The 22425-nt window shown below is 41.0% G+C and overlaps 2 protein-coding genes across 6 annotated transcripts in view; one reads left to right on the top strand and one right to left on the bottom strand.

The window, feature by feature from the left end:
- Positions 1 to 3492, bottom strand: part of APTX (aprataxin) — a 34135-nt gene extending 30643 nt beyond the window's left edge. For 2 of the 3 annotated variants that reach the window (XM_036330608.1, XM_036330604.1), the window contains exon 1: positions 2878 to 3490. The gene's annotated coding sequence lies outside the window, so the exon portion shown is untranslated. Of the gene's footprint in view, positions 1 to 2877 lie in introns of all 3 variants that reach the window. The other variant, XM_036330606.1, reaches the window with a different exon arrangement.
- A 175-nt stretch (positions 3493 to 3667) lies between these two features.
- On the top strand, positions 3668 to 15625 carry DNAJA1 (DnaJ heat shock protein family (Hsp40) member A1). 3 transcript variants are annotated; one of them, XM_036330602.1, is made up of 10 exons: positions 3700 to 3821; positions 4500 to 4662; positions 4864 to 5005; positions 5159 to 5336; positions 7323 to 7427; positions 8495 to 8722; positions 11298 to 11412; positions 13140 to 13255; positions 13571 to 13671; positions 14293 to 15625. In XM_036330602.1, exons 3-10 carry the CDS (start codon positions 4874 to 4876, stop codon positions 14509 to 14511), a joined length of 1194 nt encoding a protein of 397 aa, XP_036186495.1. In that variant the 5' UTR covers positions 3700 to 3821; positions 4500 to 4662; positions 4864 to 4873; the 3' UTR covers positions 14512 to 15625. The 3 variants fall into 3 exon arrangements, with proteins under 3 accessions (XP_036186494.1, XP_036186495.1, XP_036186496.1); XM_036330601.1 differs by lacking the exon at positions 4500 to 4662 and having other exon boundaries at positions 3668 to 3821; XM_036330603.1 differs by lacking the exons at positions 3700 to 3821; positions 4500 to 4662; positions 4864 to 5005 and having other exon boundaries at positions 5292 to 5336; positions 7323 to 7577.
- Positions 15626 to 22425: the final 6800 nt, after the last annotated feature.

Below are 22425 nucleotides of genomic sequence, written 5' to 3'. Positions count from 1 at the left end.
TTTCAGGTTCAATCAAGAATCAAGAGGGGAAAAAAAGAATCAAGGGCACATACAAGAATCAACCAACGAATCATAACTAAGTGGAACAACAAATAGATGTTTCTCTTCCTCTCTCTCTCTCTCTCTCTCAAAACCAATAAATTTTAAAAAAAGAAAATTTAGCCCTGGCGGGGTAGCTCAGTTGTAAGAGCATTATCCTGATATGCGAAGGTTGTGAGTTTAATTCCCTGGTCAGGACACATACATGAAGCAACCAATAAATCAATTAAAAAAATTTTTTAAATGTATCTACATAAAAATTAAAACCTACACACACACACACACACACACACATACATGTATTTATATATGCACACACACTATCCCTAATATAAAGGTGCTATTATATCACATTAAAATAGTGGAGTTACACTATAGAAAAATGATCAAATAACAAGAAGGACCACTGACAGAAGAAGAGTTGATAAATACTATTTAAAAGATGCTTAACCACACTATTAAAGAAATTCAAATTGAAACGGTAGATACCACTTCCTAATCTCCATGGTTAGCAAAGACTAAAAAAAGATAAAATCCCCCATATTGGCAAGGCCCACTCACACTGCTGGCAGCAATACAAACTGTTATAGAAAATTACTTATTACAATTTAAAATCTGCATTTACGTTGGCTCAACTATTTCAATTCTAGATGTCTGTCTTACAGAAATACTTGCATTAATGCCCAAAGATGGATTTGAGAACTTCTCAACAATAAATGATATTTGCTATTTAACACTGTTTGTAAAACATCGGCAATTGCCAAAATGTTCATCAATAGGACAATGGTTAAATTATAGTGCCTGCATCCTACATTCTATGAAGTCGTTAAAAATAGGGTAGGTTTATTTACCGGAACATGAAAAGATGACAATAAATTAAAAGGGCAAGGAACAAGCAGCATGTATATGATCCCATTTCTTAAAAAAAAAAAAAAATCATGTAATTATTGTTACTCTTTTTGTTTTATGTAAATAAGAATACGCCTTAAAAAAGTTAAGCCAGAATATTCATCAGTACATATTTTCAGTATCATTGACATAAATTTCTATGAAGGAAAAAATGACAAACAGATCATATGATGTTTTTTTTTGTTTTTTTTTTAATATATTTTATTGATTTTTTACAGAGAGGAAGGGAGAGAGATAGAGAGTCAGAAACATCGATGAGAGAGAAACATCGATCAGCCGCCTCCTGCACATCTCCCACTGGGGATATGCCCGCAACCCAGGCACATGCCCTTGACCGGAATCGAACCCGGGACCCCTCAGTCCGCAGGCCGAGGCTCTATCCACCGAGCCAAACCGGTCTCGGCCATATGATGTTTTTTAATGTTCGAATAAGTGCTACATTCAAATGGGTTAAATATTCCAAAGTCATGAAAGGTTATTTGGTAACACTGTATGCCTTCCTCCCAGCTGCCTCTCTCCAATACCCAGCTCTCTCCCACAGGCAACCATATTACAAGTGTTGGGGTATCTTTCTGAAATATTTTATGCACATACAAGCAAATAAGTAGTTTTCCTTTTTTTAAAAATCAACTTATATACCCCTTATCTTTATTCTAAATAAAGAATTAAGCTCACTTAGTGAGCTTGCAGATTTTTTAAGTATTTTCAATATCATATTTCATGGCCTTATGTTGATGGTCTCAAGAAGGTATCTTCATGTTTGTATCATACCTCCATCTTTCTAAAAGCTGTGGGAATTTCAATTGGATCCCTCAGGCAAAAAGAAACACTAAACATGGTTATATTTAAGAAACACGAGGCATGGTAATATGCATTGTGGAAACTCTTGAAGTGTTTTGTTAAACTGAAGTGTTTTGCTTAACCAGTGTTAGATTCACTAACGTTTTAAAGCCAAGTATGGACTGTAGAACGAGAATGTCTACGTAACACATGAACAGTGTGTGTAGTTCTTTTCTCTTAACTGTTCATGCTTTCACAACTGCTGGTCTCTCAACCTGGGATATTTACTTAGATGGTGCAGATTTTCCCTACTGAGCACCTCAATATACTCTTTCTTGTTGGGGTATATTCCTCAACTTCTTCTTCTTTATATGGTGAACTCCTTAAGGACAGGGGCCATGACTTGCGTGATTTTTATATTACCAAACCCTAGTGCCCTTCCAGGAAGTATTAGACTTTCAGTAACTGATCAGAAGAAGAAGAAGAAAAAGAAAACTTTATACCAGGGGTAGTATTTGAGAAGGTAACATGTAAGACTGGGAAAATTAGGTGTTTGTCAGCCAGAGTAAAGCACAGAGAGGTGAAAACGTGCATTTGGGAAACTGAAAATAGTTCGGTGCAACTGGTGCACACAATTTAAGAGATAAGGCTGAAGAGATACACATGGGGGTGCCTCCAGGGTAAAGTTCAGAATCCTTAGTTTAGCAAGATATACCCAAACAGGCTCTGAAGCCTCACCTCCTGCTATTTCAGATCCCTTAGGTCTGGCTACTTCCAATTGCTTGCAATGTCCTACAAACACCATATTCTTCCACACCTTCCCCTTGTCCTCTGTCCTTCACTGCGAAAGCTCTTCTCTCTTCAAAACTCAGCTCCACTACCACTTTCCCAGGGAAGCTTTCCCTGTTCCATCAGATTAATATACAGGGGCCTCTCTCCTGCTAACCTCTGTATCGGGGTTCACTTACAGTTCGTTGACTTGCACGGCCGCCTACTAAAATCTAAGCCATGTGAACCGGCTTTTTTTTCAATTTCAGTTTCCTTGGAGCCAGATAGTACTCCTGAGTTTGTTGTGTTAATGAATAAGAAAAAACGGCCCCCTTTTCCTAATATGCCCCCCTCCCAACATTTGAAAGCCCAGAGACTCACTTTGCAGACTGTAGGTCCAGGTTCACAGGCTGGTGGTACTTAAAACATCAGAGAAAACAATCTGTCAGTCACTCTTGGTGCTACTCTGTGTCTCCCGCTAGCCAACCAAGTGAACACCCGGCCAGACAAGAGTTCACGGCCCTCCGTTTGCCCAAAGACATTGCAAACGTTTCTGGTTTGGCGCTGGCCTGAGCCCAGCGTATAGGAGGCTGCAGCGCGTGTGCAGGAGCCTGGACTTGCAAAGCGCTCTTCCAGCCTCGCAGTTTGCATGATCAGGTCAGGGGGTGCGTGTGACAAGGAACAAGATCCAAGGCCTGTGACATTGCCTTGGGGCCCAGGCCCATCCTGCTCAGCGCTGCTTGCTCAGCAGTTCCCAGAACCTCAGCGCTCAAGAACTAAGCCGGTAGGAGTCGCCGAAAGAGGCAAAGGAGGCGCCGGCGGGGAGGAAGCGCTGCAGGGCTTTGTTCTGCGAGACACCCGCTCTGCACACGGCACCCGCCCGCGGTCCCGGCCTCGCAGGCGGCGGCGGCCGCCCCCCCCGGTTTGGAAACTCCGAGTTGGCGCGGAGCTGCCACGCTCCTGGGCAATCCCTGTCCCCGCCTGACCATCCCGACCTCTTGGACCGACCCGGTGGAAGAAAGGGCTCCAGAAAGTTCCAGGAGCACTAGGAACCCAACCCCACAAGGCTGTTCGGCACAGCCCCCTCCAGCCCGAGCTCCCCCGCGCCGTTGCCCGGGTAACCGCGGGGCGGTGGCAGCGGCGGGAAGGGCGGGACTTCCTGCGGGTGACGCGTCCAGGCTCGGCTACAAAAGACGACGGCTGCGGCGCGCCGGGCGGAACTTTCCAGAACGCTCGGTGAGAGGTGGAGGAGCGGCGGCTGCCTGAGCTGCGCGCAGGAACGCGCTCTTTCCAGCTCCTCCACACCTGCCTCGGCCCGCTCACCGGTGAGTGTCAGTCCTGGCGCCTCCCCTCGACCCAAGGCCGGCGCCATCGGCGGCGCCGGGAAGCTGGACGGAGCCGTGGGCGGGAGGCGGTTGGCTCCGCGTGGGCGGGAGGGGTATGGGTTCTAAGACCCACGATTCCCTTTTGGGGGGGAGGGCGAGCCATCCCCGGCTCGTAGGGAGTGGGCCCGAGACCCTCCACAAAGCTGCTCCTGCTCCCCATCCCGCCCCGGATCTCCGGGCCCTGCCGCCTGGGGCTCTCCTCCCGGTGCCCCTGCCCCCGCGCTCCCGGGGGGTGGGGGACCCTGCGCGCAAGCGCAGAAGGAGCTGCGGGTGAGGGGCTGCGGGAGGAGCGGGCGGCGGCCGCGGTTTCGCTTCTCGGCCTCCCCTCCTCTTTGTTGCCGGCTGGCCTCTCCCACCCCTTCTCTCCCCGGTGAGCGGGGAGGGGGGCGGGGGAGGAAGGAAACCTCCGCCATCAGCGCCCAGTGCAGGGGACACCTAACGACGTGTGAGCTGCGCGGCCGGTGGGAGCGAGGGGTTCGGCGGCCGGCGTGGAGGCGCTGTGGGCCCTGGAACTGAGACGCAGACTGGGGCTCGCCGTACATCGTTCCATACACCACTCCCTGGCCGCTGGTGCCCAGATGTCTTTTTTCTAGGGAGTGTGTGTCTTGTCTTGACCAGAGGCCCTGGTAATGTAGGACCCAGCGGACTGAACCTGTTGGTGCTCCTTTGGTTCCTTCTGTCCCTGCTGGGGGCGGGGAGCAGGAAGAACCCAGACCGGGTGGAGGCTCTGGTGTGGGAGAACGGGAGCCAGCTGCTATAGGAGCTTCGGAATTGTTCCCTGGTAATTATTAGCTTATCTGTAATTTGTTAGAGTTTATTGCTGAATTGTCAAAGGAATTGTGACCTCCTCTGCAGGTCAGAAAAGGCAGGGTTTTTATAATCAGATTTGGCAAAGAACAGATTTCTAGGCCATATCTATGATTTAACGAATTACAGCTACCAGTTGAAAGTCAGTGAAAATTGTTTTGTTTTTTAATTTCAGGCTGTCAAAAATGGTGAAAGAAACCACTTACTATGATGTTTTGGGGGTCAAACCCAATGCCACCCAGGAAGAACTGAAAAAGGCTTATAGGAAGCTGGCCTTGAAGTACCACCCTGACAAGAATCCAAATGAAGGAGAGAAGGCAAGTTGTATATTCATACTCAAGCGGAGCTTGAATCGGTTTTTTGGTCAGGTGTATGGTAGTTCCATAACAACCTGAAATTGAGTATGTCTAATATAGTAGCTATGCTTTGTAATACTTTTTTAAAGTGAGATTTATTCTTTTCTCAAACAGTTTAAACAGATTTCTCAAGCTTACGAAGTGCTCTCTGATGCAAAGAAAAGGGAATTATATGACAAAGGAGGAGAACAAGCAATTAAGGAAGGTGGAGCAGGTGGTGGTTTTGGTTCCCCCATGGACATCTTTGATATGTTTTTTGGAGGAGGAGGAAGGATGCAGAGAGAAAGGAGAGGTAAGAATAATCCAGTCTATATGCAGCAATTCACAGTAGCCCCTTGGTCAGAGCAAATTCTTGTCTATTTTAAATGTTGGTTTACATGTTGTTACAATTTTGCAAACTACACTGCCATTCCTATTTGTATCGTTTTTTAAAATAAGATTTGATGTAACTAAAACTATCTAGACCAAGTGCTAACAAGTGAGTGCTTCTAAAGCTCTTTGACACTGGGACACAAACTTCAATAAGATTGTCAAGCATTAATTAAAGGAACAAAGTATCAGAACATAATTTTCAAAGCCCTTTTTTAAGCTGTTATTTGACACCCCCCAACCTAATGGGAGGCACTCAGTTGAAAGTGGGTTAAAGTTCAGAAACCTAAACTTCCCTCCAGGCTATACAGCAAGGCATCAGTAGTCAGGATTAGAGCATAGATTAGAGCATAGATTCATTACTTGCAGATAGCCTGCTATCTGTTAATTTTGCTTCAGCTTTATTATATCTATATATGTGCCCCTAACATTTATCAGAAATGCCGTTTCCTGGTTGTAGAAATATTCTTCATAGGAAAACAATGTTCAGGTCAGAGTCAATCTCATTTGTTCCCAGTATAGTTTACATAAATAGTGGCCAATGGGTAGAGTCCATTTTAGAAGGAATAGGGAAGCCATTAAATTCCACTGTGAGCTTTTTAAAATTCAGAAAGACTAGAAATGGTTTACTTAGTTTTTCCTGAAAGGAAAGGGATATGTTTTTATACTTATATTTTTAATAATGAATTGACTGGCAAACTCTTCTATGTGATTTAGATCAATGAAAGGCCTCTGTGTGGGACACCAAAAATACTTGCCTGATCAAATTTAATAAGCTTTTTTCCCTTATACTCTCAAAACTTTAAAGTAAGAAAGGCAGCTTTCAATGTGCTGGAACCAACTGTATGGGGCTATATTTGTGATACAGAACCCAAAGATGAAGCTAGGAGCAGAAGGATATAGTTAATGGTGCTTCACACTTCATTGGAAACTAAAAATGTTCACAACAGGCATATTGTGCAGATAAGAGTTTGAGAACTTGTTTTCACTTGGGCATAAGGCAGTACTGTTTTGTGGTGGATGAAGTCTTTGTGAAAGAATTACTAGCTGGGAATATATTAACCATTGACAGGTGACTTCATTTCTGTAACCTCAGTGTCCTCATATGATCTCTAACCTTCCACTTCCTATTCTGAAATGAGTTATGGCACTCCTTTGTAGCCACTGTCCACAATAAATTTAGATCCATTAAAAACAGACAAAAATTCAGTTTTCATCTGCAGTAGCCACATATGACTAGTGGCTACTGTGTGGGATAGCACAAATATAAAAATTCCTATCACTGCTGCAAGTTCTTTTGGACAGCACTATGATAAAGGATATGAGAAACCTAGTCGTTAAACTAGTGCTAGTCAAACAATAAATGTGCTATTCCTGCTTCATGTAGAAGTAGGAATTGATATTCTGTGGAGGTTGAATAAATGCATCAGGTTCCCCAGCCAATCTTGATTGGTTGGAACTTGGAACTTAGTGTGCTGAAGAATTTTTGGATGAAGTAATAGGCCATGTTGCTCAATATCATAGTAAGTGAAAGATTCAAAGAATATATTGGGACAGAAATGTAGTTTAAAATAATTATTATGAAATGTGCCTCTATAAATGGCATTGGTTCTCAACTGATTTTACTGTTCATGTTTTTGATTGCCATAATTTGTAAGATAGTCACAACTACATTCTTAGGCAAATTACTTAATCTCACCCAATTTTTCTTATCTGAAATTTATTGCAGTTTGTGGGTAATGTGGCTAAACTGTATATAATATGTACTTAACAAATTCTATGTATGTAATACAAGTTACTTAACAAATGTACCTTGTGAGCCTTATCTTTTATTATTTGTCATTTTGATGGTGCATTGAACACAAGGTATGTACATCTTAGATTTTTAATGAGCATTATTTTGTTCTAGGTAAAAACGTTGTGCATCAGCTCTCTGTAACCTTAGAAGACTTATATAATGGTGCAACGAGAAAACTAGCTCTACAAAAGAATGTGATTTGTGACAAATGTGAAGGTATGGTCTTCTAACATCTTAAATAAACTGAAAATTGAACTGAAGTCTTTCTGAAGATATAAAACTGACGAATAATACACTACCTAAATATTGGAGAGTGCAAATATAAAGAACTATCTATATCTACCATCTAGAGAATATTAACAAAATGTGAGCACTTCTTTATGTGTATACTAGAGACCCGGTACACGAAATTCGGGCACAGGTAGGTTCCCTAGGCCTGGCCGGCAATCAGGGCCAATCTGTGGGGTGACTGGCAGGGCGATTGGGGCCCCTGCTTGCACCCACCTTGGCCTGGCACCACCCGCTCACCTGCTGCACCATCCCACTGCGGTCCTGCACTCATCAGGGCCCATTGGGGCCTGGCAGCGCTTCCACTGCTACCTGCTGGCAGTGCTGCATTGCCAAAGCTCATCATGTTCCATGCCGCCCCCTGGTGGTCAGCACACCTCTAGTTCTTGGTTGGTCCCGCTCGTGGGGACAGTTTGCATATTAGCCTTTTATTATATAGGATTTTAATGCAGTTGGAATCTAAGGTAGTGTCATTTTTTGTCCAACAGAGTTCAAATGAGCACATCATTGTCTCAAACACTTAATCATTCCAATGGCTTCATAATCTGTAATAGGATTTAAACAGTGATTTCTTTGCACACTAAGCTGTTCCATATAGAGACAAGTTATTGGCTCTGACCCTTTAAGCCTTTTATAAGTACAAGTTATTTTTTTGGAAATATGGTATCTTCTAAAAAGAATAAACTCCTTACTGTTCTCGTCTCACAGGTTAAGTATGTCCAGTGAATTGTGATTTGGGAGCACGTTTAAAATTCACAATTCTAAAATGGTTCTTTGGGAAAACAACAGTCAATGTTTATAGATGACTGAAGCTGGCTGCAGCTGTATTTTATCAAATAAAAAGGCTAAATTTTAGTTCTTGATGGACAAGCATTTCATCACACTTGCAAATGTTAATACAGTGTTGTGTCTATTAAAACTATCTTATTAAAACATTCATCATTGTGTCTGATACTAAGTTCAAACATAATTCAATTTCTTTTTAAACTATTTAGGCCGAGGTGGTAAGAAAGGAGCAGTAGAGTGCTGTCCCAATTGCCGAGGTACTGGAATGCAAATAAGAATTCATCAGATAGGCCCTGGAATGGTTCAGCAAATTCAGTCTGTGTGCATGGAGTGCCAGGGCCATGGGGAAAGAATCAGTCCTAAAGATAGATGTAAAAGCTGCAATGGAAGGAAGATAGTTCGAGAGAAGAAGATTCTAGAAGTTCATATTGATAAAGGTGAGTTCTCTGAATTCTTGAGTGCAATGGCAAGATTATTTAGATTTTATAGTTAAAAATGATTCTCAATAGGGTTCTATGCATGGTCTTATCACGCAGAGATATCTGGGCTACATAGTAAAAATTTTTTCCATCCAGACATTTTTGCACATTTGTAAGGAATATATTAAGAATCTCCTCATTTACTATAACACTGACATCAGTAAATGATTAAATAGTGTTCCAAACTTAATTCAGTTGCATTAAATTACTAGTTCTACCTCTTTTTAAATTGTAATTAATTTTTGCACATGTTAAGTTCCTTAGGAACTGTTAGGGTAAGGAATATGTACTTTCAAACTTGGGGGAGGGAGATTTAGGTGAATTTAAATTATTTCCTTGAAATTTTTCTAAACTAATGAAATGTGTTATATTTTTATTGATTTGTAAGAGCTTAGATTAAAAATAATTGCTTTTTTAGCCCTGGCCAGTGTGGCCCAGTTGTTAGGGCATTGTCTGTACACTGAAGGGTTGCCAGTTCAATTCTCAGTCAGGGCACATGCCTGGGTTGCAGGCTGGATCCCTGATGGGGAGCTTGCAGGAGGTGGCCAATTGATGTTCTGCTCTCACATCGATGTTTGTCTTTCTCCCTCTCTCTAGAAAATCTTCAAAAAGACAAAAAAAATAGTGCTTTTTAAAATGTTTTGGTCAACCTATGCACTAAAAGGTCACATGCCTGGGTTGTGGGCTTAACCTCCAGTGGGGAGTATGCAGGAGGCAGCCAATTGATGGTTCTCTCTCATTATTGATGTTTCTCTCTGCTTCTCTCCCTCTCTGAAATCAATAAAAATGTTTTTTAATGTTTTTTTTATAGACTGTAAACCTACCTGTAGGTTTCTGGCTCTGGGGCTCTAGTTTATAACTATATAACTTTTTTCAGAAATGTATACAACTCCAGAGTAAATTAAAGTTTCTAATTTTGCTATTCTGAAATAGTAAATGCTGTAATCTTCAGACTTTGCAACTAGTATTATACTGTACATACTGATTTGGAACTATTAATATTATGAACATCTCATATTAGTACATATATACATTATGTAAGCCCTGCAATAGTACTTAACCCATGTGAATCATGATCCTTCCCTCCCTCCATTTATCCCCCACTTAATTGGTCCATGTGGGATTGGTTGTTGTTGTTTTTTCTTCCAGTAAGATGCCTCACCTGGCTACCAATAGTATGTACTTAGGAGGGCATTAATTGCGATTAAAGCCATTTATTTTGCTCTTCCCCATGCCCTGCACAGCACTGAAGCAGCCAGCAAAATACAGCTGAGCTTGTTCACTAGTGTAACTAGTCACACTGCCTCGTGATGATTAAAGCCACAGTGTGTTTAGTTTTGTTGGTGTGTAACACGGGTATTGTGGTTTAAGCTTTTATTTTTCTAGGGGTACTGAAGTATTTGTGGGTTAATTCATGTCTGGATTTTGCTTCAGATATTGGGGGGTTGGACAAGGATGAAGGTATATATGAAATAGTAGTGAGTTAACTGCTGGATATAGATTGATATATAGAAATCCATTGTACTGGCTGTGTTTATATAGGTTTAATTTTTCCCGTAAATTGTTCTCTTTGGGTGATGTCACTGATTGGTTCAGGAAATTATCAGGAGATACTGCTGTAGTATAATCTGCAAACACATTACATGAGTTAAGTTTAAAGAGATGTTGTCTAAGGCCTCACTGAACTAAAAGTATATGGGTTAGAGGTACGAGGGAGGGACTCTCTCAATAAAATAAGTTGGCCTTTAATAAACACTGCCTTTTTTTAACATTTTTAAATTTCTATTTTATTGATTGATTTGAGAGAGACATTAATTTGTTGTTCCACTTTCTTATCATTTATTGGTTGCTTTTTGTATATGCCCTGACTGGGGATTGAACCTTAAACCTTGGCACATTGGGACAACGCTCTAACCAACTGAACTATCCAGCTAGGGCAACACTGTATAATTATTCACAGTGTGTGCATACATTTTTGAGGGACATCCTATACTTCCTATATGTAAATACTGCTAATACAATAGAGAAGAGAAAGTCTTGATTTATGTTACTGTTAGGCTTAATAGAAATAATTTGATACAGGTTCTTTTAAGTAAGTAATGAAATTGGAATAGTTAACATTTATGGTTAAAGTGTTTGCCCGTCACGGATTTGTTGCCAGCATGGATGGGCCTTTTTATTCAATCCTCACAACAATCCTCATGAGGTAGGTCTCTGTGGGACAGTTGATGGTTAGGAGTTAAGCAGCTTGCTTCCCTGGGATAATCCAGCTGGTAGTGAGTAACAGCTGAGACTTGAGGCCTTATCTGTTTGCCTCTAGAGTTTTTCTTCTCTGTGATATCTTTCTTCAGTAAGAAATTGGACTGGTCTAATCATGTGGGCATTCTTCGTCATCTTTGTAGACCTTAGCATCCACAAAAACTTGAACTTGCTTTTTTCATGCACAAACATGCATCTGTGTTTCTTAATATATTGAGAATCTGACATTAGTTGGATGTTAAATAAAAGTATAAAATGAACCTTCTGTTTTTAGGCATGAAAGATGGCCAGAAGATAACATTCCATGGTGAAGGAGACCAGGAGCCAGGCCTGGAGCCAGGAGACATTATCATTGTTTTAGATCAGAAGGACCATGCTGTTTTCACTCGGTAAAAATTTTTTTTTTTTAAATATATTTTATTGATTTTTTTTACAGAGAGGAAGGGAGAGGAATAGAGAGTTAGAAACATTGATAAGAGAGAAACATCGATCAGCTGCGTCCTGCACACCCCCTACTGGGGATGTGCCCGCAGCCAAGGTACATGCCTTTGACCGGAATCGAACCTGGGACCCTTCAGTCTGCAGGCTGATGCTCAATCCACTAAGCCAAACCGGTTAGGGCAACTCGGTAAAAATTTTAATCAACTACTCAAACTGACGTCGTGCATACTTGGAGTAGAACATACTTCCTAGAAATACTCTGGAAAAACATAGTGGGAGAGTTAGGCTATGTATATCTTTTCTAAAATGTCGTTAATCATTCATGTTTTCATCTGGAAAGAGGCTGAGAACAAAAAGGATCAGATTTTAGTTTTTTGTCCAGATTTAGGTAAAGTGATTACCTAATCTGGAATTTGAAGAATATACTTCAGTTAGATGATGTTTTGCATGAATATAATAAACAGGTGGATTGTGGGAAACCTCCCTAGACAAAATTTTGTCCTAAAGTTCTCACCACTTTAAATCCTTGAGTTCACGATATGTTCAGTTGCTTTTAATTGTAAATAAGTGTCTCTAGAACCATCTGTATTAAAATCTGTAAATTCAGGCCTATTGCTGTGAAATATTTAATAGTATTTACAATGAACTTAATAGGGAAGCAAAGAAAAATTGATAGTAAACAGCGAATATGTCAATTATATACCCATGGCTGACTTTAAAACAGACTGGATTGGGGTTCTAATAAATCTTGTCAGGATTTACATCTGAAGGAACTGGTTTTAAGTTAATTATAATAGAACATTCCCCAAGTGTTCCTACAATGGAAAATACTATTAAACTCAGGATTTTAATGCCATCATTTGAGGTGAATCCTCAGGAGGTTTTCTGAAGAGTATCCTGTTATTAATATGGATTGGAAAAGGAAAAAAGTCTAAACACCAAGAGGAGGAAATGGGCTGTTAGTAAATAAAAAAGATTGTGTTCATAATGTTCCAAGCACTATGTTACTTAATTTATGTACGGCAGTAAATTTTTTTTTTTTTTTTAAATATGTTTTATTGATTTTCTACAGAGAGGAAGGGATAGGGATAGAGAGTTAGAAACATCGATGAGAGAGAAACATCGATCAGCTGCCTCCCGCACACTCCCCACTGGGGATGTGCCCGCAACCAAGGTACATGCCCTTGACCGGAATCGAACCTGGGACCTTTCAGTCCGCAGGCCGACGCTCTATCCACTGAGCCAAACCGATTAGGGCTACGGCAGTAAATTTTATAGAGCCCATAATCCAGGGCCAGCTGAGGTCTGTTCATATTATACTATAATCTCCCTAATGTATGTTTGCTTTTTTTTTAAAGCCTCACTGTTACTAGAATTTTTTCTTTATGTGAGCAACTAAATTTAAAATTAGGTGATGGGACAATTCAGGAATGGTAAATGGTAGAGACTACCTAGAGTGTGGGTAAGGATTCCGAAGTGTTGTCCAGGAAATGGGCCTGGCAGGTTCCATATATTTGCTGCTCCTGGTTCTCAGCTCTGTTTTTAGAATGGGGAAGAAAGGACACCTTTGTAAAAGATACCTTGCTCTTATTAAGAAAACAATTGCCTGCTGTGGTACTTATAACAATTGGTGATTTGAAAGATCTAAGTATGTGCTAAATTTATATTAATACAGACGAGGAGAAGACCTTTTCATGTGTATGGACATACAGCTGGTTGAAGCTTTGTGTGGCTTCCAAAAGCCAATAGCTACTCTTGACAACCGAACCATAGTCATCACCTCTCATCCAGGTAAGGTACTGATAGATGAGCTTCTCTTTCTATTCTAGTAACTTATTTTCATTGTCTGCAGATAGCTGTTTAGGCACTGAGGAAATGGGTATTTTACTTGCTCAGTTAAATATCCCTTTCATGAGCTGAACTGAAATTGTATGATCTTGGCTCCTTTTTTGGAAGCCCCTGGAAAACCCATAAATGAAAAATAAAGGATTGCTTCACATAACTTTACCTCCTGTCAATGAGCTAGGACATTTTTCTCTGTTCCTGATTCTCTCTACATGAAAATGTGGCTGTATTTAAGGAAGAACCTGCCTTCAATGTTTTTAGGTCAGATTGTCAAGCATGGAGATATCAAGTGTGTATTAAATGAAGGCATGCCAATTTATCGTAGACCATATGAAAAGGGTCGCCTAATCATCGAATTTAAGGTAAGCTATAAAGTACTTTAGCAATATTTGAGTGGTTACTTACTAAAATCTGATAACAGTTACATCTTCTGAATGTCAAAGAAACATCAAATTTCTATTCTCCCTTATCCAGAAAGAAATAGATTTATCTAATACTTCTGTCAGGTTCGGATTGGGTTTGTTTACATCATTATTTGGCTACTTAAAACTTGGTGGAGGAAGAGGTTACAAGACTGTAACTGGGATCTTAACATTCAGCAGAAGGACTTAAAATAACTTGTGGATTTTTAGCAAAATACAGTGGTTGGTTTGTTAATAGGGTGGTTCATAAAATGTGTTTTAGGAAGGATTCTCGTGTATAATGTATTTTCTGAATAGAACAATGGTTGTTACAGAGCTATTTTACTAGGATCATTATTTTTTAAAAAAAACCTTACTTGTGCCATATGCTTTAAACTAGTTCAGAGCACTGGATGCTGTGCCTTTTAGAGCATGTATTCTAACCTTGGGATGGGCAGATTCACTGAAAAATAGTGTTGTGGTTACATGTGTTTTTCTGGGGGAAATGGGTTGACAGTAATTCAAGGAACTAATGATGAAATAAATAAATCAGACTTACAGTAGAAGTTCTTTTTTGTATAGGTAAACTTTCCTGAGAATGGCTTTCTCTCTCCTGATAAACTCTCTTTGCTGGAAAAACTCCTACCTGAAAGGAAGGAAGTAGAAGAGACTGATGAAATGGACCAGGTAGAACTGGTGGACTTTGATCCAAATCAAGAAAGACGGCGCCATTACAATGGAGAAGCATACGAGGATGATGAACATCATCCTAGGGGTGGTGTTCAGTGTCAGACCTCTTAATGGGGCCAGTGAATAACACTCACTGCTGGCATTTTATATACAGTAGTGAATGAGTGAAGGACTGTAACCATAATATGCTCACTACTTGCTATTGTTTTTGTTTTAATATTCAAGTATAGTAGTGTTTTAAAAGTTAAATGAAGAATAAACTCAAATATAAAAGCTCTGACTTTGCCCTGTATGTATGATGACTTGTGTGCAAGATAATACCTGTAAAAAAATTCCCCTAGCATTTGCTAGGCCATACTTTGTAATTAATTTCAGTTATGTACATGGAATAGCTTAGACTGAAATGCTAGATATATGTATTGACTTTGGTGTGTGACCCTTAATTGTTAAGCTATGAAGTTAAAATTCTGTATTTAACTGGCAGTCAGACAAAGAACTGAATTTGTAGAGAAGTGTTAGTTTGTATAGTTGTATTAAGTGGGATTCATTGTGATGCCTCTGCATTTATTCTGTTGCCTCAACTGTTACTTGAAGGTGGCATGCCATATAATTTAACCTGTGGTATCAGTGATAGAAATGATACCTTTCCAAAGAAGGGGTTTATCATAATCTGCTTCTTGAGGGCTTGCACTTGTAGAATTGCATTCCCTTCTGTTGTGCCATCTTTTTTTTTATTATTATATATCAGTCCTTGGTTACATTTTTTCCCCCTTCTCTTTGGACCATAAGCCTTAGAGTAGTGACTTCGGGAATAGGCTTACTTAGAAGTTGAGTGATGAAACCTTTACATGGAGAAGTAATTTGCATGTATGAGATAGGAAGGTGTGTTTTAGGTATGTTACTGGCTTACTTTAAACCATTTAACTTATGCTCCAAAGTAACTGTAATTTAATGTTGGTAGTATAGCAAATTATGAATAGCTTTAATTGTATGTTTAAAGTCATATGTTCACAAGCTTAAATCTGGATATCAGAATTTAAGCAATTCTTGAAATGTATGAATGTCTCCTTAATACACTGATTACAAAGTATTTCCAGTGTGTCACTATAGGCTTTTTTATTTTTCCCCAGAAGAAAGCATTAGCTGGTCACTAAGATAGGTAACTTTTCACTTAACTCGTTAAAATGTTAACACCCAAAAATATCAACTGTAGTTAAATATTTTCTATTTAAATGGGTGGAGAGTGAAAAGTATCAGTCATGAGGGAAAATGCAAATTAACCCATACTGAGCTACTACTTCACATCAACTAATCCAAAATCTAACTCAAAATGAAAGCAAATGAGAATGGAGAAGTTGGAACCCTGCACATTGCTCATGGGAATATTAAATGTTATACCTGCTATAGAAAAGTTGGGCAGCTCCTCAAAAACCCAAACATGGAATTGCCATATGACCCAGTAATTACACTCCTTGATTCAGATACTTTGCATGCCCTTTGCTGCAGCAGCATTCACAATAGCCAAAGGGAAAACCATTTAGTCAACAGATAGTAAACAAAATGATATGTATATAGGGGTTAGCAAAAAGTGGGTTTACAGTTGTATGCAAAAGTTTTAATTTTTTTATTAATCTTTTAGAGAAACATCGAAGAGGGAGAGACATTGATCTTGGCTGCCTCCTGCATTCCCCCTACTGAGAATCAAGCCCACAACCCAGGCACGTGCCCTGACCAGGAATTGAACCAGTGACTTGGTTCATGGGTCAATGCTCAACCACTGAGCCACACCGGTCAGGCAAAAAGTATATTGTATTTTTCATATGAAGAACTGTAAACCTTTTGTTCACCCCAAAATGACACACAAAGGGACAGATACTATATGCGTCCAGCTATGAAATACCTAGGCAAATTCAGAGACAGATTACCAAGGGCTGGGGGGCAAGAAGAACAGGGAGTTGGTGCTTAATTGTCTCTAGGGTGATGAAAAAGTTTTAGAAATGATGGTTGTATAACGCTACTGAATTCTACACTTAAAAGTGGTTAAAAGTTATTTTACATATCTTACCACAGTAAAACCTTTAAAAGAAAATAGAAATCACTAAAAGAAAATTAGTTATATCTGGAAAGGCAGAAACTGACAAGTCTAGTAAAAAGAAAAAAATACCTCTTAGAACACTGACCCAGGTAATCACAGAAATAAAGCCCATCCACACAAGTGCAGTTCCTGGTCCTAGCACTACTGCTTTTTCAGAGAGTAAGAATTCTGTCCCATGCTGTGTAATGTGACCAACCTTCCTGTATGTGAAATTAGCATCTTTTCTGCATATGGCACTGTTTTTCAACCTTGGCTACAAGTGGAATTACCTGGGAAGCTTTAAAATTGATTTTAGTTCCACCCTCAAAATCAGTGACACCTGATTTTGGTGTAACTGAACTGGATGTAGCCTGAGCACCTGGATGGTCAAGTACTGCCAAGTTCCAACACTACCAACATGGGGACATACTTGTATTAACCTAACCCCCAGGACAGAAATGCCACTTAGAATTACTGTGGAAGTTCAAATAGTGGCATCCCATGCTATTGCAAGTGAGAGTTTGAGGCTCAGGACAAGGAGCATCCAAGCTTAGAAATAACACTTGATCACGGTTTTTCTTTTGAAATAACGTGGGAAAATAAAGCATAGGCTCTAAAAGCAGGGAATGAAAATGCTAGTAAGCTACAGCAATACAGATACATTCAAGAGTTTCTGAAGTCCTGTACCTTTATCACTTAATTTGGTTTCCGCAACCTTGTGAGACTGACAGAACAAGAATCAAAACACAGTCAGCCCTGTGTATTCTCAGATTCTGCATCCATGGATTCAATAAATTGGATTGAAAATATTCGGGGAGGAAATCCCAGAAAGTTCCAAAAAGCAAAACTTGAATTTGCACAAGAATAAGGCGATGTGCAGATACACCTGCTGTAGCCTATATACAAATGTCATTTTATATAAGGGTCTTGAGCATCTTCTGGATTTGGGTATCTATCTGCCAGAGGTCTGGGAACCAATCCCTTGAGGGACAGTTATACTTCATAGGTGAGGAAACTGCTGTCCAGTCTACTAGTTCCCAAATTTGTGTGTGCTTGCTGAGTGCCACTTTCACAGTTTCTGATTTTGTAGGTCTTAGGGTAGGACCTGAGATTTTGCTTTTTCAAACAAGTTGCCAGGTAAGAGAGCCATTGTTCTGGCCCAAATAAAAGACTGGAATCCAGATTCTTGTAATTTAGTTCTTTCTACTCATCTCACTGCCTGTGGCCAATTTAGATAAGTTTTAACAGAATGTGGAAAAACAAGCCATGGATTCTTTCTTCACTTCTGCCCAAACCTACACAGAGAAGAAACTGACAGCAGTTTGAATGAGAATAAAGAAATTGCATTTTGGAATCACCTGGTTTTCAGTGTCAGCTCCATGAGCAACGTGTGGAACCTTTCTTTCTGTGCATCATGGGAATAATAGGCTGTACTTCATAAAATGGTCCTGAGAATTAAATAAGGCTGCTTACATAGGAAGCACTGTTTATTAGTGCCAGCAATACAAGTTGAAAATTTTAACTGGCTGAAGAAGATACAGAATTATTCCTAAGACTGTTTATTAGAAAAAATTGGATATTTTTCAGTCTAATTAAACAACTGAGTGAGAAATAGGGCAAATACCCTTTCTCTCACGGGCTTAACTTTAATGCCAGGTATTTTAAGTTTTAAGACCTAAGGAGGAATATCAGTTAAGTCATCAAGCTGCAGCAGAACGCCTCCCTAGGACCCTGACATCATACATTTAGTTTCACGAGGGAGTAGCCACTGATTACCGGTATCCAACTACCATTCGTTGAGCTTCTACAACTGGCATTGTGGTAGGAGAGGCCAATAACATGATCTCTGACTACCAATTTATGTAACATGCAAAGCAGCCCAGTGGCGCCGTCGGAGGCCTCCAGCCGCTGACAGCTGGTTCCAGGGAGGGTGCAGGGTGCACCAGCAGCTAAGGGCCTCCACTGGCGCTGCTCAGCCTGGTCCACCAGACCAGGGACCACCGCAGGGGTGCGCTGAGGCTCCTTGGGCATGTGGGGCATGCCCTCTTCAGCCATCTCCCCCTCTCTCTGCAAGACAGACAGCAAAACAGAACAGCAGTTGTTGCATGGACTTCCCTTCTCCCTTCTGGGCTTCTGTCCCTGGAGCTCCCCCTGCCTTCTGTATTTAAATGGCCACATGATTCTTAAGAAGAAAATTTAAGCGCAGAGTAAGAAGCACCTGTTTTCACTTTTGAATAAAAGTTAACACTGTTTTTAGGTTAAGTTGTAGACAGCTGCCTAAAGGTTACTGGGAAAAGCAGATCCCTTTTTCAGCTTTGTATTTACTTATTACACCAATGTATTACTTAACTAAAAAGTAAAAAAAAAACCCCATACTTAATAGCTCCCAATCCAGGTCTCTCCTCTTTGCCCAGTCTCGCCATAAACTACTACTAAGACTGCCAAATCCCTTTACCTGCAGTTCCTGATGGTCCTTTTATGCTCAACTCTAGGAAGCCTTTCCTAACTCAGTAGGGCTGGATTAGGTGCCCTTCCATTACCAAAAAAACAAGTGAAGATTTTCTCTTACTCCACTATTTTAATTACTCCTTTCAACTTGCTTTTCTTCCCTATCCTATGCCAGAAACTGGTCTTTTTTTTAAACCATCCTCAGCACTAGGTGTTGGAACAGAAGAGGTGTTTGATAAAAAGTTCCTAGAAGGGCCGTAACCGGTTTGGCTTGGTGGATAGAGCGTCAGCCTGCGGACTGAAGGGTCCTGGGTTCGATTCCGGTCAAGGGCATGTACCTTGGTTGCGGGCACATCTCCAGTGGGGAGTGTGCAGGAGGCAGCTGATCGATGTTTCTCTCTCATCGATGTTTCTAACTATCTCTCTCTCTTCCTCTCTGTAAAAAATCAATAAAATATATATTTAAGCCGAAACCGGTTTGGCTCACTGGACAGAGCGTCGGCCTGTGGACTGAAGGGTCCCGGGTTCGATTCTGGTCAGGGGCATGTGCCTGGGTTGCGGGCACATCCCCAGTGGGAGATGTGCAGGAGGCGGCTGATCGATGTTTCTGGCTCTCTATCTCTCTCCCTTCCTCTCTGTGAAAAATCAATAAAATATATTAAAATATATATATATACATATATATATATTTAAAAAAAAAAAAGTTCCTAGAAGGAATAAGCAACATGTACTGACTGGACCCTTGCCCTTCATGAGCCTGGGCACAAAGCATGCATCTCACAACTGCCAGTTCATGAGGCCATGGGCTAAATAAAAAAATCCAATTTCATTAAAGTTTTTCTAAAAACTTTACAGAAGCTGTTTCTTTTCCACTTTAAACTTTTTTTACTAGTACTTAAGCAAAGGCTTCTTTTCACTGGGATGGCAGGCTACATTCACACAAATTCATGGATTTATGGCTGTGTTCAAATCTCAAAATGGCAGCATATGACAGACATTCTGTTAATTAAAAAGCCACAGGTTTTGTGGCTACAGGAAAAATCTTTAGTTTGGGGAGTGTGACTGCAAAGGGGGATTTCTTATTGCTATTAAGAATTAATTTAGCCAATATGGAACAAACTATTTGTTTTTGTTTTAATATTCAAAACAAAAACAAAATTGAAGCTGAGGGCTCAAGTCATGTGACAACTGTATTTCAAATTTCAATCGAAGATAAATTATAAGACTGCAAAACTTTTAAAAATCTCTCTCCAGCCCTAGCTGGTTTGGCTCAATGGATAGAGTGTTGGCCTACGGAATGAAGGGTCCCGGATTTGATTCCAGTCAAGGGCACATGCCTGGGTTGCGGGCTCAATTCTCAGTGGGATGCGTGCAGGAGGCAGCCGATCAATGATTCTCTCCCATCATTGATGTTTCTATTTCTCCCTCCCTCTTCCCTCCTCTCTGAATTCTAAAATATATATATATATATATATATATTTTTTAATATATTTTATTGATTTTTTACAGAGAGGAAGGGAGAGAGATAGAGAGTTAGAAACATCGATGAGAGAGAAACATCGATCAGCTGCCTCCTGCACATCTCCTACTGGGGATGTGCCGGCAACCCAGGTACATGCCCTTGACCAGAATCGAACCTGGGACCTTTCAGTCCGCAGGCTGACGCTCTATCCACTGAGCCAAACCGGTTCCGGCCTAAAATATATTTTTAAAAAATAAAAAAAACTCCATTAGTTTGTACCTAATAAATGCTAAAATTACACAGAGGCATAAAAGGACTATACAAACTAATCTCACTTTCTTGAAATAGTACCTAACACAATACCTTCATACATTAACACAGATGCTCCATCTTCCAACATTTTTGGCTTAGACATAAAAAAAGACACCCACATGCAAATACTTTCAAGGATTTTGTTGGCTTTTAATTTTTTTCCCCCCACTAACTGGTAATGATGTACATAGCAAACGACTTTTCTAAATCTCAGGTCCTTTATTAATTTTTCTTCAGAACAACACATTTGCAATGCCAAGCCCTCCTTCAACAAAGGGAGGTGCCAAAACTGAATTCGTATAATGGATCCTGCAACTAGTTCTATCCAGAAGATTCAGATGATATTCCCTGGAACTGGCCAGAACATGTGCAAAGGCACAGCTAATAAGAATGAGTGGGAAAAAAGAGAACCAAGATGGTGGCGTAGGTAAATGCCTGTACTCGCTGCCTCCCACAACCACATCAAAATTATAACTAAAATACAAAACCATCATCATTCAGAACCGCCTGAAAGCAGGCTGAATGGAAGTCCTACAACTAGAGAAGAAAGCACATTGAGACTGGTAGGAGCGGAGTGGGCTGGTCCGACACCCACCTGTGCCTTTTTTTTTTTTTTTTAACCGGGAGCGAGATCATCTCTGCAGAGGCCACACATGAGGAGCAAGGGATCCCAGCTCCACACCAGACCTGCAGGCCAGGGTCCTAGGGCTGGATAGAGAAGTCCCCACAACTATGGGACTGTGACTGAGTGACATGGAGGCTGCTGGAATCCCTGGTGTTCCTCTTAAAGGGTCTGCGCACAAACTTACAGTCCTGCTTCTTCCGAGCTCCAGTGCTGGGGGGCCCAGACACATATGGGGAGCAACTGGACTGTCTGGAATCGGGGCAGGAACTCGGGGGCAGCTTTCTCCCAGGAGGGGGTACTCACAGGGGTCATTGTTCCTGTACTGGAACCTCCCTTGTCGCAGGGCTGACTGGCAGCCATATCTGAGACTCAATCTGCCTGGAGCACTGTTTGCTCCACCCCGGTGATTCCCTGAGACCCTGCCCCATCCAATCTGCAGCCCCACCCAAGCTGTTTGCAGCAGCTTTTCCATATAAATGCCCTGTCCTGGCTCAGGCTTCAGACTTTACTAAAATCTCACTAACTGCAGCTGATGACAGCGTTCCCCAAGCCTATCAATAAAAGGCCAAGACCAGGCCCTAGCACCAGCCTGCCTTGCTTCACAGCTGGGCCTCGCCTCTTGCACAACAGCCCTCCCACTGTAGTCACAGTTGGTCCTCAAAGCCAACTGGCCTGGAGGTCAACTCCTCCTAGAGACACCAACAGCAATCAAGGGTCAACTACAAGGCTGTGCACACAGTCCACACTGGGGCACACCTAAAGTACCCAGCTCAGGTGATTGGGGAGGCTGAGCCACTGGGCCCTACAGGACACCTATTACACAAGGCCACTCTACCAATTCCAGGAGACATAGCAGCTCTACCTGATACACAAAAACAAACACAGGGAAGCAGTCAAAATGCAGAGACAAAGAAATATCACAAATGAAAAAAATGGAAGCAAGCAAATTACTGGATATAGAGCTCATAACCATGGTTATAAAGTTACTCAAGGATCTTCATGAAACTTTCAAGGATCTTAGTGAGAATTTCAAAGACATGAAAAAGGACCAGTCAGAAATTAAGCATACACTAAGTGAAATAAAGAATAATTTACAGGGATTCA

The sequence above is a fragment of the Myotis myotis genome, unplaced genomic scaffold (assembly GCF_014108235.1).
Source record: "Myotis myotis isolate mMyoMyo1 unplaced genomic scaffold, mMyoMyo1.p scaffold_m19_p_12, whole genome shotgun sequence".
In the NCBI taxonomy this organism is placed as follows: domain Eukaryota; kingdom Metazoa; phylum Chordata; class Mammalia; order Chiroptera; family Vespertilionidae; genus Myotis; species Myotis myotis.
Note: the sequence above shows the minus strand (reverse complement) of the source record. Positions and strands in the feature narration are given on the sequence as shown.

Coding starts and splice junctions, on each gene's coding strand:
- DNAJA1 (XM_036330601.1), top strand. CDS start 4,874: ATGGTGAAAGAAACCACTTACTATGATGTTTTGGGGGTCAAACCCAAT. Junction 7,428..8,494: donor GATTTGTGACAAATGTGAAG/GTATGGTCTTCT, acceptor TAAACTATTTAG/GCCGAGGTGGTAAGAAAGGA. Junction 13,256..13,570: donor AGTCATCACCTCTCATCCAG/GTAAGGTACTGA, acceptor CAATGTTTTTAG/GTCAGATTGTCAAGCATGGA.